Source organism: Gorilla gorilla, chromosome 4 (assembly GCF_029281585.2).
Source record: "Gorilla gorilla gorilla isolate KB3781 chromosome 4, NHGRI_mGorGor1-v2.1_pri, whole genome shotgun sequence".
NCBI lineage: Eukaryota > Metazoa > Chordata > Mammalia > Primates > Hominidae > Gorilla > Gorilla gorilla.
The window spans coordinates 160427878-160447106 of NC_073228.2; the positions used below are offsets into that span (position 1 = coordinate 160427878).

General features: G+C 38.2%; 1 protein-coding gene across 3 annotated transcripts in view; it reads left to right on the forward strand.

Moving 5' to 3' along the window:
- SGCD (sarcoglycan delta) overlaps window positions 1–19229 on the forward strand; it is a 1041370-nt gene that overhangs the window by 867780 nt on the left and 154361 nt on the right. For all 3 annotated transcript variants that reach the window (XM_055387285.2, XM_055387286.2, XM_004042887.5), the window contains 2 exons: window positions 2270–2357; window positions 7964–8083. In XM_055387285.2, coding sequence (XP_055243260.1) covers window positions 2270–2357; window positions 7964–8083 — 208 coding nt within the window. The remainder of the gene's footprint in view (window positions 1–2269; window positions 2358–7963; window positions 8084–19229) is intronic.

Genomic DNA, 19229 nt, shown 5'->3' on the forward strand with positions numbered 1-19229 from the left:
ACAGATGCAGAAACTAAACAGAAACTAAAAGAGAAATGATTTACTCAAGGCCACACAATTGCCATAGAAGTGGAGTTGTTATAAAGCCTAAATTTTTGCCTCCAGAGCTCACACTCTGAACCTTTACTTTACAAGGTCAGTCTCACTTGTTACCTAAGTTAGTGTTAGATAGAAACAGTGCTGCTGTGACCAGCCTGCCCTTTTGTTAGGAGGAAAGGTGAAAATAAGCCAAGTTTTCCTCTGGCAAGTCTCCCCTCAGGATTCCAGCCACGCTAAGAGTTCAAAGCCTTTCCTGAATGTGGGAGTTGTTGTGTGCTGTCACGTGGTTTTCACTATTTATCTGAATTCCCAGATCAGATTGTTAGCTCTTCAGAGAGCAAGGAAAATATACTACACTGTAGGATTATTAAGGTAAGTAACTTCTGTCAGGCACATCACATCAAAACAGGCTGTGATGATATGGTTGCTATCAAATACAAATATCAAAATCTGCACCTTTCATACCAGGAGAGCATAAATCTTGATTGAAGTGATATCATATTCCCTCCCCTTTCCTCCACTTTTGAAAGCCACCTGGGGATGGGTGTTGGCTCCCATTCTGCCATGTGCAGGTGACTGGACTGGGCTGGCCAATCCAGTCTGCATCCCCACCAGTTTTAGAATGAAAAAGACATTAGACAGCCCACAATTTTCTTACCTCTATGACTTTCTTTTTTCATTTCAACTTGATAAAATTGTGTCTATTCTTTTCAAGGCTTAGCCCAAGTGTTCATTCCTTCAGGAATTCTTCTTTGCTTCCCGCTCCACAGCCCCAAGCTGAGAATAATCTCACCCTTCAGGGAAGTCCCCCAAGCATCTCATAGCTCCGAAATCACTCTTGCTATTCTCTGGCTAGCATATTTGTGACCATCTCCTGGTCTCCATTAGAATATAAGACTTAGAAGGTAAAGACTGAGCTTTGCCTGTCTTCTGCTTGCTCACAACTTGTAGGACAATGATTTTTATGTATTTGGGGCTCAAAGCATTGAGCTGTTATTGAATTTTCAGGCGGGTATATACCAGATAGTGACAAAGGTTCCAAAAGCCAGGAATGGCTACCAGATTCCTTTTTCCATGTTCTGTGTCAGAGATTCATCCTTTAATTTATGGCTTTAGTTTACTCTAAGAAAATGACAACTTCTAAACCAAGGGTTGGCACGCAGTGGCCTTTGAGCTACATTCAACCCTCTGCCTCTTCTTGTATCACCAGTGATCTAAGAATGGTTTTCATGTTTTTAAGTGATGGGAGGGGGAGACAAAACACAAAAAGAATATCTCATGGCATATTCAGATTATATTAAATTTTAAATATAAAATTAAAATTTTATGAAATTTAGATGTCATTTTCCATGAATAATATTTAATGAAATACAGTCATACCCTCTTTGTTTACATATGGCCTAAGGCAAGGTTTACACCAAAACAGCAGAGTTGAGTAGTTACAACAGGGACATACATCCCATGAAGCCTGAAATATTCAGTCTCAGGACTTTCAATAAAAAGTGTGCCAAGCCCTATTCTGAGTCATGCCCAGAAATGTATACCACTGTGTGAAAAAGTTGGGGAGCCCTTTAGATAAAGGGCAGAGTAGATACAGGCACAGACGGCCTAGAGGAAAAGGAATCTGGAGACAAGAAAAGGAAGAAAACGGAGGCAGAGGCATACTTGGGGACATCAGATCTCCTGGGTTTTGTATACATGCATTGCAAACATCTCTACAAAGGCTTCTTATAGTTGGTGGGTATGCCTGAGGGGCAGATCTTGGGTATTTTACAGAACCTTCCTGCTCTTCTATAAGGACTCTGCATGGGTCTTTTGAAGAAAGGATGACATTAGGAGATTATCATTCATTTCTGATCATTCTGTGTACCAAGACTAATATTTTCAGTAAGATCTAATGGGCTTTGTGTCTTAATTTTCTCTGATTCAACCATAATAATGTGAGTGTGTTCTGGGGGAATCTATATTGTGTGAATGTGTGTGTGTGTGTGTGTGTGTGTGTGTGTGTGTGTGTGTGTATGTGTGCATTTCTTTGGAAGAAATCTGTTTTAGATACATGCTAGTTAATTATCATGTACATAGGGATCTTTAAACATTTGGAGTTTTTGAGTAAAGACACATTGATTGGAACTTGGCTAAAGCCATTTCAGCCCCTTGGAGAGTTGTAATGACGTTCTTTTTGTTTAGAAATCTATAATTTTCATGTCTTTCTCTTATTTTCTTATTGAAGGGTAATGCCCTGTACTTCAAGTCTGCCAGAAATGTTACAGTGAACATTCTCAATGACCAGACTAAAGTGCTAACTCAGCTTATAACAGGTAAGAAAAAGGAGAACTTAGCAGTGCCTAGCCCATGCGAGGCACTCAGAATACAAAATTAATGGTCAAAGGAAACACCATATGAACCTGAAAATAAAGTGTGCTAACACATTGTTAAGAAAGAGAATGTAGCATGTGTTCCATGATTCTACTAGAGGGTAGAATCCCATCCGTACACATATTAAACTTATGAAATCTAATGATACCTACTTAGTGGGGTAAGAAAAAAAAATTTTCTAAGCAGATTTTCATAGAACATGGCCCCTAAATATAAACCAGCTGCTTCATCAGGTGCTCAGCCAAAGAAACGCTTCTTGCTCCAATGCTGGAGGAAAAACAGGCTGTGTTGGATTGGTTGAGAGAAGAATGCAGTATCTATAAAGCCAGGGACCATACTTTATGGGCTGTGAAAGGGATTTTTAACTATAGTTTGAACCCATGCCATATTTGCTGTACGTGCTGACTTTGAACCTAACTCAATTGCAGGATGTGGATGTATCTTTACTGAATATGTTTGTGTGTAATTTCTTTTAATACAGCAGATCTGTGCCTAACAGCTGTGGAAAGCACCCACTGTGTTTTAAACTACAAATTCCTGAAATCTAAACAAGGACTGGTTATTCACAATAATGATTATAATGATAAACATGGACCTCGTGATTTGGTAACGTGTTGAGCAGCACAATCGATGCCCACTCTGTAAGCAGTGAACAGGGAGGCATTATGCACCCCCACAGTGGAAGGGAAAAGGAATGTATGTGTGAATGGCATTATTATACTTACAGACAGAAAATGCCATTTGTTTGGCTTCAGGGCTAAGAGTAAAGTATACAGATGGACATTTTGAGAAGCCAGTTACCCAAATGCCTTGAAACATTACTGTTATTGTGAATAAAATGTCTGGAACCCACTAATAAGCCATGGGGAAACAGGTACCTTTGTGCCCATAGTCTTCACTCCTGGGGAGGGAGCCTCACTCCCACTCTGCCCCTGGAGTGCTGCATGTAGATGTCTAGAGATTCATAGCCAGTGGGTGACTTGGACCATCCGCCAATCAAGAAACTCAGGGATTGAAGGAACTGCTGCCCGGCAGAGCCCATAATCCATAAACATGTTGTTTCAGCGTGTGACTGGATCTTCCGCCTTGCTTATATAACATCTGGCCCACAGTCACAGTGCTAAATAATTAAATAAACAGCTTCAGTAAGCAATGATTTAAGCAGCGTGTGTGAAAATTGCCTCCAGGAGGGTAATAAATCCAACCTCCAGCTCCCAGATTTTCACATTCAAAAGGAACTTATTTAGCCTGTTGATCATTTCCCATTTATTTGTAGTGGGAGATTTGGTTTACTTGAGATTTTGTTTTGATAAAGCTGGAACTGCCCAAATGACTATTATTCAGCAAAAGAGTGAATCAGTCTCTTTTTTCCCCCCCACTCTTCCTCTCCCTTCTCTCCCTACCCTTCTGACATCCCTTTTCCCCTCCCCTTCTCTCCCTATTCCTTCCCCTCTCTCCTACCACGCCTTTATCCCTCTCCTTCCCCTTCTCTCCTCTCATCTTCTTCCTCTCTTCCCTTGTTTCTTCCTCCTTCTCCCTCCTCCTGTGTCACTATTCTTGACTCTATCCCTCCAGTGGTATTTGGTATTTGTTCTCTGTCTCCCTATGATGAATTCTAGAGAAGACATTAGATATGTTTAAAACATCATTCTAAACACACATACACACATACACACATGCAACAATACACCCTTAAAAGTTTTCCTTCAATACTCTCCTTTTACATTACATTAATGCACACAGTGGAAAAGCACCCAGCCATCCCAGCAGACAATACCTCCTAATGCCTGTTGTGCTGGGTGCTGTACTTATTGGAAAACAAATCACTCCTGTCTTCTAAGCAGTGAGGTCTACAAAGGCTATCCTGAGGAATAAAGAATTCTGTTTACCTAAAGAATGTCTCAAAAACCCATTAGAAATTCTAATGTTAGATGTCCAGGAAGTCTTTTCACAGGAAACAATGCTTCGCATGATAGTTAAGTTCTCAAATTAGATCACGAATGCCTATTTGACCATAAGGCAGGCTGCTGATTTAGTATCTCAGTAGTGGGTCTGAATGGGGAACCCTCCTACCTACATAGAGGAAAGCAGTGGAGATGCTTTGGACAGCATCATGAGGGAGTGGGGAAGGGTTCTAGTATTATCTAGTATTAAGAGAGTTGGGAAGAGAAATTAGGCTTGAAGGCCACCAGGCCTTTGCACCTCCCGGATTCATGGAGACTGTTGATGCATTTTGATGGGGCTCCAGTTCTCCTCCCTGTTTAGGAGATTAATTAAGGAGGCACTCCACACATAGACTACACAGAGGGGGATTAATTCAAGATTAGTTTCACATTAGGAATAGTGGTTTTTTTCTTCCCAGAGAGGAACAATGAGTTCAACATGTGACCTCCTGAGCTGTCTCCAGCTCCATTTGCATTTTTCTCTAGAGTCATTTTTAAGGATTCCAGCCATGTCCAGGGAATTTGGCAGCCCCAGGTGAAATCAACAAAGGACAAGCCGTCTGCACCACTGAGCCAGCAGTTGCTCTGTGGGGTTTTGGCTAAAACTACCAATTACTGAGTTTCAGATACCCAAAGGGTTGTGGCTCTTGGTGAATTCCACTTTATCTTCTGTGAAGCCCTGAGAAGCAAGATAACTTAATTGTACTTTGTGTTTTCTGATTGCTGAAGCATACTTTCTATACTGCTATAGTCCTTTAGTATATGCTTCTGTATGTCTCACAGCTGTTCATGAGTTCAAAGTAACACAGGAAGGTGTCCTTAACTCCTCAGGGACCAGGATGATGATATTGCCCAGGTCCACAGAGGAGAAGTCCAAGCATGTGTGTCCCCAAGTTATACAACTGCTTTTTTATATGAATGGAACAAAAATGGGCAAACTGCTCGCCCTGTGCCCATCCTGAGGTCATTCATTCATTCATTAGTACTTCATTACCTTCCCATTCTCAATCTCCCTCCTCACAAAAATAAAGTAATAACCTTAAAGCATTGACAATATAATATAGATTTTATTCAAGGTTTTGATGCCATCAAGAAGATAGCTACATCTTAGCCTTTGCAGAAAAGCTGAAGCCAAATCCCTCATTGGACATCTCAGCTCTTTCAAGATTTCCTTCTGGCCCTTGTCTCCAGTTTTCTATTTCTCCTTATCCTCACAGAGCTTATTTCCTGGCTGTTCCAGATGTACTGGCCCCAGCCCCCTTCTCCTTCCTAGACAAATAAATGCCCCTTTCCTTCTGTGGAATAATTCTCAGAGCTCCATTCCAGACCAAGACCTGCCATTGTCTCTAACCTTGCGAGAGCCCTCCGCCTTGCCGCCATTTGTTCTCCTCACCTGCAGCATCAAAGTGGTCAGATAAGATGACTTCCGGGTTCCATGATGCTTGGAAGTGCTGTCCTATCTCTGCTGTTTCAATCTCCTACTCATTAGGGAGCCTTTCCAATGTCCTTCTTTGTGTTGGAGGGCTGGTGTGGACACACTGGCAAGGGATGAGGTCTGCTTAATAGATGTGATTATGTGAGTAAGGAAAGTGCACTAATAAGTACTCATCATGCATTCTTTTCCATGTGTTGTCCCATTGCAGTAGAATGGCGATGTCCACAAGAGTGGTGATGTCCACAGGAGTGGTTTCCTACACTCACAGCACTTTACCACCCATAGATTTCTTTTTATAAACACAATGTCATTTGATTCTTTCAAACTTTCTATAACGTAGATACAGTAGGCAGTGATAGTCCAATGTTATAGATGCAGAAACTGAGGTTCAGAAAGATCAAATGATTTGCCCCAAATCACGTTACCACAGAATAAGAATGAGTTGGGAAATAATTCATGTCTTCTGATTCCTAGTCCGACAGTCTTGACAAAGAGAAAAGCCACCCCAGATGCCCAGTGGCTGGTTGGCACTATCAGCCCAGCCTTAGCATTCTCCTGCTTCAATGTAATTTTTCAGAACACGCGCACCAGACAAGGCTGTTCAGTGGCCATGATGGATCAAGACAAAACAACACAAACACACAAACACAACTCTGGTCATGTGTGTACATAGCAAAACTATCAACATTGTCCAGACCACAAAAAAGACCAAACATCCCCCTATCCTGGCTAGTAAGAGTGACTCTGTTTCTTTATTCACCACATTTTTAGCATTTCCCTGGTCTGTCTTTCTTCTAGATAAGATTTACTCCCATTTCCTGATAGTATTTAATCCAGGGTAGAGCCTTATTTCCTTAAACGTTCCCCAAAGTAAGTTAATATAAGGTCACATCCTCTGATAAGTCCTTTCTCATGACTTCTTTCTGAGATGCCCTATGGTTTTCCTTATGGTGTGTGGTGTCCCTCACTGCAATGAGTAATAAACCCAATTTGTTCAACAGCAGGTGTGTTCCTAGTGGTCTTTGGCTGGAAGACACTGGGGACTCTCTCATTGCTATTTATTATGAAGTGACACTCTTGAAAAATACCAGAAAGAAAACAATTCCATGTCAGATCTTCTGAACAATTTTGGAAAAAGTATAAGATTTCTAGACTCTACCCTCAAATATTTTTCTGTAGGAACTTCTAGATGAAAAGATGAATTTCTTTCGATCTGAGCTAGGTTCAGTGAGAATGATTATACTCCTGGATTATTCCTGTGTATTTCTGTAGACCAGCTTTTGAGAACCCCATGAAATTCAGGTATTCAGGTAGATCCAGTAGATCCAGCTCAGATAGATTGGAATGTTTTCTTCTTTTAGAAATTCTAGCTCATCAACCTGGTTTACTTTTTCCATGGTACCTAAATCTTTCTGCAGTTTTCTGGTTTAATAATAAAATTTTAAATGTATATTGGTGTGTCTCCATCAGAACATAGATGCTATGGAATCGGGCTTGATTTCCTTGTGCAGTATTACAACTCCACATTCAAGAACAGCATCTGTTGTCATCTGATAAACCATCTAAATTTAGTTTTCACTGAACAAAATCCTAATATAAAAGACTGAACAACTTCTAAGGCAATTAATTACAATAACCATTTCTGCTATGAAATGATCTATATACTAAGGAAATAAATTTCTCTTGGTGTCAAATGCAGCCAGTGGGTTAAGGGTACAAAGTTAAACACATTTCAGCTGAATTTTAAAAAGTTATTTCTGATAATTAGGGAGGGCCAAAGATATGTGATTGCCTCGAGAAGTGTTGAGCCTCTGGTGCCTTGGTAAATGCAAGCAAAAATCCACAACTATTTGACAGCAATTTCGTGGTTAGCTGTGGGAAATCACAGTCAAGGATTAGTTTGGAGGAAGGGCTTGCTGGTCTTCAAAATTATAGCCCAAGAATATATTACTAAAAGTAATTGACAAGACCTGGCTAAAGTCATGAGACTGATTTTCATGGTCAGCTTTTGAAAACCAGTCCACTGACCATTGAAGTCTCATACAATCTTGTTAAATATGTGTGTTCTATGAAAAGCTTTTTGTAGTCAAAGCGATGAGACTAATGGTGTTTTCTCTCTCTCTCTCTCTCCTCTCTCCTCTCTATCTCTCTATCTCTCTATATCTCTCAGGTCCAAAAGCCGTAGAAGCTTATGGTAAAAAATTTGAGGTAAAAACTGTGTCTGGAAAATTGCTCTTCTCTGCAGACAATAATGAAGTGGTAGTAGGAGCTGAAAGATTACGAGTTTTAGGTAAGGAAACTTGAATCATTTAACTTGTTTGATGCTACTGTGTACATTTTAGAGGAGAAGCAAAATGGTGTTACGAACAGGATGTGTCCTCCCAAAATTCATATATCGAAATCCTAACTCCCAAGATAATGGTATTAGGAGGTGGAGCCTTGAGGGGTAATTAAGTCATGAGGGTGGAGCCCTCATGAATGGGATTAGTGTCCTTCCAAAGGGATGAGAAGACCAGAGATCCCTCTCTGACATGAGAGGGTACAAGAAGTCAGCAGTCTGCAACCTGGAATAGGAGCCTCACCAGAACCTGACCAGGCTGGTATCTGATCTCAGACTTTAAGCCTCCAGAACTGTGAGAAATCAATTTCTGTTGTTTATAAGCCACCCAGGCTATGGTACTTTGTTACAGCAGCCTGAACTGACTAAGACAAATGGTGTCTAGAAGAGTGATTTAGGCCAGTTTCCTGGATTCTTTTAAAGCAAGGCAGTTGAACCTCCCTGAGTCTGGTCCCCTAGTGGAAATTTCTCAAGCTGTCAAGTCTTTTTGGCACATCTTTCAACACTGAGCTTTGTGTGAAAATGAGTGCTCATCCAAAGAAGTCTCATTTAGCACATCCTGTACTCACAGACTGGCAGGCGTGCTTGACGCATTCCAGAATTACATACATGATGCAGTGATTCCTAAACCTGGTTGCAACTGAAGAATCATCTAGGAAACTTTGGAAGGGTTTAGGTTCATAGTTCCAACTCTGATTTACTGAATTAGAAGCTCTGGTGAAAACACTGAGAATTCGTTATTAAAAATGTTTGCAGAAATTTCTATGATCCCACTGTTGGAATTATTGAATTTGAGCACATAGCAAATGAATCTTTTATGGCTGTACGCTGAAATGATCTAGCATGGTGATTTAAGGATCCTAGAACTCCAGCTGACTGGGTTTTTAATTCCTGCTGACCCACTAGTTTTGTGACTTTGGGCAAGTTGCTGGCATCACTGAGCCAGTTTCCTTTTCTGCTCAATAAGGCTAAGAACATCTCCCATCTCGAGTTGTCCCTAAGGTTAAATGAGACTCTGTTACATCCACTTATCAGAGCCCCTAGCACAAAATAGTGCTCAGTCAACAGTAGGTGCTGCTGCTGCTGTTACTACTTATACTACTATTACTATTAATGCTAATGCTACTTTTCCTTCTTTAGCTCCCTGAGATTCACTGTAGCATAGTGATTAAAATCTCAGGCTCTAGAATTAACCTGTTTTTAACCCAATTTCTATCCTTTGCTAGCTGTGTAACCTTAAGCAAAGTATCTAATCTCTCTGTGCCTGCTTGCTTACCTGTTTATAAAATTGGTATAATAGAAGTATCTATCTTCTGAGACTGCTAAAAAGATTGAATGAAATCATCTATGTAAAGTACTGAGTTGCCTAAAATACTAAGTGTCCAATAAGTGCTAGGTGTTATCATCTTAAATTATTAGTATTATTATAAGGTACATTTACCTGAAATTATATTTATCTCTGCATTATTATTTGCACTTTGCATCTTCTTTATCTTCCATTACTCCTGTATTTTTTCTTGGTCTTTACCTCTTCCCACAGTCAGCTTGTCTGGTCTATTTCTTTCTTCCTCTCTCAGTACACATACATGTCTAATTTCCTTTCTGGATGACTCTTAGAGCTTCATCTCCAGTCTGGTATCTTCCTTGAATTCTGGATCTTCTTCATCTGGATATTCTGCCAGCCTCTCAAATTCAGTGGATCCTGAATGCCTATCATGGTCAAATGCACGCATATGTACGTGTGTGCACACATATTCCATCACCTCGCCCCCGACTCTCCCACTAGTATTTGCCCCTGACTTCCTTAACACTCTTACTGTCCCCATTATACTGTCCCGTCCCAGTCTCATCCTGGCCATCATGAGCTCAGCATAGTCAAAAGATGGAAGTGACCATTCTTATGGGGCTTAATGGAGGCAAAAATGCAGGGTGCAGAGATGATAAAGCCAGGTGCAGTCTAATCCCTGGTCAGTGGTTTACCTGTGGCATGATCTGAAACAACTCCCTTTTTCTTTCAGGGCCTTGCTTTTTTATATCTGTAAAATTAGAGTTACCTAGAGAAGACATTTTTATACAATGTTTTGCAGTGACCGAAGCTTTTAAAAATAAAATTTCATACATAGTCCCAATAAATAAAATAGATGAAAGACCAAGATTTCTCTGGGTTATAGGCGAGTATATTAGTCTGTTCTCACCCTGCTAATAAAGACATACCCTAGACTGGGTAATTTATAAAGAAAAAGAGGTTTAATGGACTCACAGTTCCAAATGGCTGGAGAGGCCTCACAATCATGACAGAAAGCAAAGGAAGAACAAAGACACATTTTACATGGAGGCAGGCAAGAGAGCATATGCAGGAAAACTGCCCTTTATGCAACCATCAGATCTCATGAGACTTATTCACGATCACAAGAACAGCATAGGAAAAACCCACCCCTATGATTCAATTATCTCCAACTGGGTTCTTTCCATGACACGTGGGGACTATGGTTGCTACAATTCAAGATCAGATTTGAGCGGAGACACAGCCAAACCATGTCGGTGAGGATTTGAAAGGGGAGACTTGAGACATTGGAGTCTTAGTATAGTTTGATTCTTTTCCCCCTCTGTGTCCTCTGGGGACCGCTTATAACTTATTTTTTAAAACCCCTTGTGTGGATACTCTTTTTATAAAAGGTCTATTGATTACTTGCTATGATTTAGGTACTATGCTTGATATGCAGTATTATATTTACACCTCAGAAACACCTTGTGGGGTAGACACCGTTTTTATCACCCCTGTTTTACAGTTGACACAATTGAGCTGAGCCATAGGGAAAGGTGAACCAAAGCATGGCTGACAGCTAGAATTCCCAACCAGGCATGTTGGACATAGAGGGCTTTACCTTAAAGCCCTATACTTGCTGTGGCCTCTATCTGGTCTCATTTTCAGAAGGGGAACATTGCCCAGGATCAAGTGCCAGTAAGTGGAAGGGCCCATGTTCAAATCCCTGCCTATAGACTCCAGCCTCAGTGCACTTCACTACATGTAAATATGTTCCTAAGACTTTTCCTATTTTCACAATTTATGCTTTCCTCTTTTTGTAGAAATGGCATTTTCTATTTTAATTCTTGGCTGGTATGGAGGGAAACCCAGAGACTTCGAGCTATCCTCATGTTTAAGAGCACTTTGGGCCAGGCGCAGTGGCTCACATCTGTAATCCCAGCACTTTGGGAGCCCAATGCAGGTGGATCATGAGGTCACGATTTCAAGACCAGCCTGACCAACATGGTGAAACCCCGTCTCTACTAAAAATATAAAAATTATCCAGGTGTGGTGTCACACAGCTGTAATCCCAGCTACTGGGGAGGCTGAGGCAGGAGAATTGCTTGAACCCAGGTGGCGGAGGTTACAGTGAGCCAAGATCGTGCCACTGCACTCCAGCCTGGGCAATATAGTGAGACTCTGTCTCAAAAAAAAAAAATACTTTGCTGTACCAGCTGTAAAACAAAAATGCCTAGGGGAAAAAGTGGTGTCATCTCACACCCAGATCATTCTATGCAAGTGAATTTGGCACTTCCTGTTAATTCCTTGGTGCATCATGAGTCACTTCACCACTTTAAAATCTGACTTTGCAATGGCACAGGATAATTTTAAACGTCCAGACACTTTGGCTTAATCTTAACATCCAAAACTCTGTGATGGTATCACTTCAGAACTTAACCTCACCCTACCCCACCCCCACATTCACTTAGACTGAAGACTGGGAAATGATTGTAGGTTTTGGTCACTTCAAAGCAGGTGGGTATTTTCGTTGTTGTTTGCAGCTATGTTTGTGATATTTCATTTAGAGCATAATGTAGGATAAAATCTGTCTCTCTTCATCATTAGAAACATTTGCTTTTTTATGTGAAATGTAGAAAGGAAGCATCAAAATAAATATCACTGCTGCTGTCAATGCTAAAAAGACTTGGAAATGACCACCCCACAAATCTTGCATCAACCTACTCAGTGAAATGAGCCCAGTGGGTTGCAGAAATGAGCTTCTTGTCAGCTGGGATTCAGCCATATGGTGTGGAATGACAAGTCTAGGCAGTTTCATTTTCAGCATAATGAGAAGTTTGTCTTTTTGAGTCGTCAGACTGTATAAACTCTTGGGAGGTTTGAATCTGGTTGCACATTTCATGGTAGCATCTAACATAGCTGGGTTTTATCCTTATCAGGACCACTTAGGACCTGAGTGACTGTATTCAAGTATGTTTTCTCTCTAAGCTTTAGTTTCCATTTGTATAGAAAAAGAAAAAAAAATGGAAGGAAGAATGAATGACTATAATAAGAAATATAAGTAAACGCTATGTAAAAAGTCAATTATTTAAGTTGATAGCAAGTTGAGTAGAAATAAGCAGTAGAGACCTAAAAACATATGTCTCTTACATGTAGTAGCTTTACTTGTGGATTCAGAACAATTTTAAAAATTTTTCTCTGGGTAACCACACCCACCTATTCAGTTTTTAGGACAATGACAACCTTGAGCACATTCAAGGGATCTTGAATAGTATGGCAAAAAGACTAGAAGCTCAATTATTTGGAAACTTTTATTCTGGAAAAGATATAGGAGGAATAAATGTAGGTAGGCTGTAGTCACTGAGCTCTCATACATGCATGACTTTCCTGGGGAAAGCAGAGCAAACAAGAGCCATGCAGTTGAGTAATTAAAAACACAGGTTTTCTAGCTAACTATATATCCTGGTTTCTGTTGTAAGCTAGTGCTTTGGGTATGTTGCTTCATCGTTCTAGGGATCCTCTTATAACTCTGTGACATAGGGTAATAATGTCGGGTGTTCTGTGCTGTTGGGAGTACTGAACTACACAGGTGTGTAGAGTTAATAGTACAGTGTGTGGAACACAGTAAGCATTCAGTACGTGCTAACTGGTGTTGGTGACGGATTTTTTTTTCAATTGACACATTACAGGCAAACATACAATTTGATTTTTTGATACATCTCCATCATATAATGATGAAACTAAGGTAGTTAGCATATTCAACACCTTGTGCGTTTATCATTTCTTTTTGATGACAACATTCAAAAACCAGTCTTGTAGCTATTTTATAACATACAGTAACTTACTGTTAACTGTAGTCACCCTCCTGCACAGTAGAACACCAGAACTTATTTCTCCTGTCTAAATGCAACTTTTACCCATTAACCAAACTCCCCATCCTTCTCTCCTCCATCCCCTCCCAATTTATGGTAACCACCTTTCTATTCTCAACTTCTATTTAATTTGAAATCAACTTTTTTAAAATTCCACATATGGATGAGATCCTGTGGTATTTTTCTTTGTATGTCTGGTTATTTTACTTAGCAAAATGTCCTCCGGTTTGCCCATTTTGTCCCAAATGACAGAATATTATTCTTTTTATGGCTGAACAGTATTCCATTGTGTACACATAACACATTTTCTTTATGTATTCTTTTTTATGTATTTCTTGTTGGCCATGTAGGTTGATTCCAAGTCTTGGTTATTGTGACTAGTACTGCAGTAAACATGGAACTTAAGACATCTCTTTGATGTATTGATTTCATTTACTTTGGGTATATATCCTGTAGTGGGATTGCTGGATCATATGGTAGTTCTATTTTAATTATTTGTAGAGCCTCGTTACTGTTTTCTGTAATAGTTATACTTATTTATATTCCCACTAACCATGTTAAGGATTCCCTTTTTTTACATCCTCATCAATACTTGTTATCTTTTGTCTATTTGATAATACTCCTAACTGGAGAGAGATGGTATCTCATTTGCATTTCATTTATATTTAAATGGTTAATGATGTTGAGCATATTTTCATATACCTGTTGAACATTAGTATGTTTTTGAGAAATATCTGTTAAGATCTTTTGCCTATTTAAAATTGGATTTTGCTTTTTTGCTGTTCCTTTTGTATTCTAGATATTAACTCCTGTCAGATGTATAGTTTGTCAACATTTTCTTCCATGTAGTTGGTTGTCTCTTCTTTCTCTTGTTTCTTTGGCTGTGAAAAAGCTTTTTAGTTTTATGTAATCCCATATTTTTAACTTTGTTGCCTGTGCTTTTGAGATCTCACCTAAAAAATCCTTCCTTAGCCCAATATCATGAAGTATTTTCTCTACGCTTTCTTCTAGTATTGTAGTTTTGGGTTTTACATTTACATCTTTAAATCCATTTTGATGTGATTTTTATATATAGTGAGAGGTAGAGGTCTAATCTCATTCTTCTACATGTGGATATCCAATTTTCTGGCACCATTTATTAAAGAGACTATTTTTCCCCAATATGTGTTTTTATCAACTTTATGAAAAGGCAATTGGCTGTAGGTGAGTGAATTTATTTCTGGGATCTCTATTCTCTTCCATCGGTGTATGTGTCTACTTTTATGCCAAGTACCATGTTGTTTTGGTTATTATAGCTTTGTAGTATGTTTAGAAGTGCAATGCCTGCAGTTTAATTCTTCTTGCTCACAATTGTTTTGGCTATTTGGAGTCTTCTGTGGTTCCAGATGAATTTTAGAATTTTTTTCCTGTTTCTGTGAGTAATGTCATTGGTTTTTTTTTGTTTGTTTGTTTTTGTTTTTGAGATGGAGTCTGGCTCTGTCGCCCATGCTGGAGTGCAGTGGCACGATCTTGGCTCACTGCAAGCTCCACCTCCCGGGTTCCGGCAATTCTCATGCCTCAGCCTCCTGAGTAGCTGGGACTACAAGCGCCTGCCACCACGCCCGGCTAATTTTTCTATTTTTAGTAGAGATGGGGTTTCACCGTGTTAGCCAGGATGGTCTCGATCTCCTGACCTTGTGATCTGCCTGCCTTGGCCTCCCAAAGTGCTGGGATTGCAGGCATAAGCCACTGAGCCTGGCTATGTCATTGGTATTTTTGATAGGGATTGCATTAAATCGGTAGAATGCTTTGGGTAGTATGGACATTTTAACAATTTAAGAATTAATCTAATCTGTGAACATGGAGTCTCTCTTCACTTATTTGTGTCCTCTTCAATTTATTTCATCAATGTTGTATAGTTTTCAGTATAGAGATCTTTCACCTCCTTGCTTAAGTTTATTCATAGGTATCTTATTTTTCGTAGCTATTGTAAATGGGATTGCTTTCTTGATATTTTTTCAAATAGTTCACTGTTAGCATATAGAAATGCTACTGATTTGTATACGTCCATTTGATGTCCCACAACTGATTAGAATTGACTGTTAGATTTCTTAATTCTAATAATTTTTTTTTGGTGGAATCTTTAGGGTTTTCCATATGTTATATATAAAATCTTATCATCTGCAAACAGGGACAATTTGATTTCCTCCTTTCCATTTTGTTTCTTTCTTTCTCTTAATTTCTCTGGCTACAACTTCCTGTACTTCATTGAATACAAGTGGTGAGAGTGGGCATTCTTGTCCTATTCCTGATATTAGAGGGAACTTCCCATTCAGTATGATGTTAACTGGTGATTTCTTGTATATGGCTTTTATTGTGTTGAGGTACCTACCTTTTATTCCTAATTTGATGAATTTCTTGCAATTGGATTTTGAGTTCTGTCAAATGCTTCTTCTGAATGTATTAAAATGATCATATGGTTTTTGTCTTTCTTTCCATTAATGTAGTATATCACACTTACGGATTTGCTGATGGTAAACCATCCTTGCATTCCTGGTATGAATCCTACTTGATCATAGTGAATAATCTTTTTAATTTGCTGTTAAATTCAGTCAGTTAATATTTTGTTGAGAAATTTTGTATCTATGTTCGTCAGAGGTATTAGCCTATAGTTTCTTTTTTTGTTGTATTCTTGTCTGGTTTTGATATCAAGGTGATGCTGGCCTTGTAACATCAGTTTGGAAGTGTTTCCTCTTTTCTGATGTTATGGAATAGTTTGAAAAGAATTAGTATTACTTCTTCTTTAAGTGTTTGGCAAGAAGTCAGCATGAAGCCATTATGTCCTGGGCTTTTCTCTGATGGAAGACTTTTATTACTGATTCAATTTCTTTACTCATTATTCGTCTGTTCCCATCGTCTATTTCCTCATAATCCAATCTTGTTAGGTTCTATGGGGTCCAAGAATTTATCCATTTCATCTAGATTGTCAAGTTTTTTGGTAGATAGATATTCATATAGATACATAATAATCCATTTTATTTCTGTGGTATGAGTTGTAACATTTACTTTTTTATTTTTGATTTTATTTGAGTCTTCTCTTTTTGTATTAATCTAGCTAAATATTTGTCAATTTTGTTTATATTTTCAAAAAAACCTTGTTTCATTGATCTTTTTAACTCTAATCTCTTTTTTAATTCTACTCGATCTTTATTATTTACTTTCTTCTACCAACTTTGGGTTTTGTTCTTACATTTCTAGTTCCTTGAAGTGTATCTTTAGATTGCTTAATATAAATCATTTTACTTTTTCGATATAGGCATTCATTGCTATGAAATTCCTTCTTATGACTGCTTTTGCAATGTCTCAGGCTTTGGCATGATGTGTTTTTATTCTTATTTCGCTCAAAAATATTTAAATTTCCTTTTTAATTTCATTCTTAACTTATTGAGAAGAATGTTGTTTACATGTATTTGTAAAGTTCTGAAGTTTTTCTTCTAGTTGATTTCCAGTTTTATACCATTGTCAGAAAAAAAAAATGCTTGATATAATCTTTATCTTCTTTGTTAAGACTTGTTTTGTGGCATAACATGTGATCTATTTTGGAGAATGTTAAACGTGTAATTGAAAAGAATATATATTCTACAGCTCTTAAATGGAATGTTCTGTAAATGTCTATTAGGTCCATTTGGTCTATGGTGCAGTTTAAGTCCAATATTTCTTTGTTAATTTTCTGTATAAGTGATCTTTCCATTGTTGAAAGTGAGGTGCTGAAGTCTTCTACTATTACTGTTTTGGAGTCAATCTCTCCCTTTAGATCGAGTAATATTTGCTTTATATATTTCAGTGCTTTGGTATTGGGTTTCTTTATTTACAATTGTTATATCTTCTTGTTGAATTGATTCTTTTATCACTATACAATGACCTTCTCCTTTCTTTTTACAGTTTTTGACTTAAAGTCTACTTTATTTTATATAAGTATGGCTACTCCTGCTTGCTTTTCATTTCCATTTGAATGGACTGCCTTTTTTCATTTCTCCACTTTCATCTATGTGTTTAATAATGAGGTGAGTCTCCTGTAGGCAGCATATAATGGGTCTTGTTCTTTAATCCATTCAGTCACTGTATATATTTTAATTAAAGAATTTTATACATTTACATGCAAAGTTATTTTTGATAGGCGAGAACTTACTCCTCCTCTTTTTAACCTCTGTGGTGTGGTGGTTTTCTGTGGTGCTAAGATTTATTTTCTTTCTCTTTCTTGTTTATGTATCTGCTGTAATTTATTTGTGATTCCTGTGGGGCTAACGTGAAGTCTTATAGTTACAATAGGTTATTTTAAGCTAATAACAATTTAATTCCAGTCACATGAGAAATACTCTAGACTTTTTTCCTCCCTGCCAACAATTTATATTTTTGATATTTTCTTGCCTTAAAACATATATTTAAATTAGTATATATAATTTATCCATTATATATATACATGAAATATATACACATTATATATGTATATATACATATATACACATTTTATATGTATATATACATATATACACATTTTATATGTATAATATATATAAATTATACACTATACATATATACACACTATACACACATATATACATATATAATGTGTATAATATATACTTTATATATATATATTATGTGTGTTTCTTAACCACTAATTTTAGTTGTTATTGTTTTTGACTGTTTTGACTTTTAGCCTTCATATTAAGGGATTGAAAGATTTACATAGTACCATTGTAGCAATGGGGTATTTTGAGTTTGATTATGAATTTACTTCTTTTATTTTCTCGTGTGTGTGTGTGTGTTTTATTATTATACTTTAAGTTTTAGGGTACATGTGCACAACATGCAGGTTTGTTACCTATGTATACATGTGCCATGTTGGTGTGCTGCACCCATTAACTCATCATTTAACATTAGGTATATCTCATAATGCTATCCCTCCCCCTCCCCCCACCCAACAACAGGCCTCGGTGTGTGAGGTTCCCCTTCCTGTGTCCATGTGTTCTCATTCTTCAATTCCCACCTATAAGTGAGAACATGCAGTGTTTGGTTTTTTGTCCTTGTGATAGTTTGCTGAGAATGATGGTTTCCAGCTTCATCCATGTCCCTACAAAGGACATGAACTCCTCCTTTTTTATGGCTGCATAGTATTCTATGGTATATATGTGTCACATTTTCTTAATCCAGTCTATTATTGTTGGACATTTGGCTTGGTTCCAAGGCTTTGCTAGTGTGAATAGTGCTGCAATAAAAATACGTCTGCATGTGTCTTTATAGCAGCATGTTTTATAATCCTTTGGGTATATACCCAGTAATGGGATGGCTGGGTGAAATAATATTTCTAATTCTAGATCCCTGAGGAATCGCCACACTGACTTCCACAATGGTTGAACTAGTTTACAGTCCCACCAACAGTGTAAAAGTGTTCCTCTTTCTCCACATCCTCTCCGGCACTTGTTGTTTCCTGACTTTTTAATGACTGCCATTCTAACTGGTGACAGATGGTATCTCATTGTGGTTTTGATTTGCATTTCTCTGATGGCCAGTGATGATGAGCATTTTTTCATGTGTCTTTTGACTGCATAAATGTCTTCTTTTGAGAAGTGTCTGTTCATATCCTTCACCCACTTTTTGATGGGGTTGTTTTTTTCTTGTAAATTTGTTGGAGTTCATTGCAGATTCTGGATATTAGCCCTTTGTCAGATGAGTAGATTGCAAATATTTTCTCCCATTCTGTGGGTTGCCTATTCACTCTGATGGTAGTTTCCTTTGCTGTGCAGAAGCTCTTTAGTTTAATTAGATCCCATTTGTCAATTTTGGCTTTTGTTGCCATTGCTTTTGGTGTTTTAGACATGAAGTCCTTGCCCATGCCTATGTCCTGAATGGTATTGCCTAGGTTTTCTTCTAGGGTTTTTATGGTTTTAGGTCTAACGTTGAAGTCTTTAATCCATCTTGA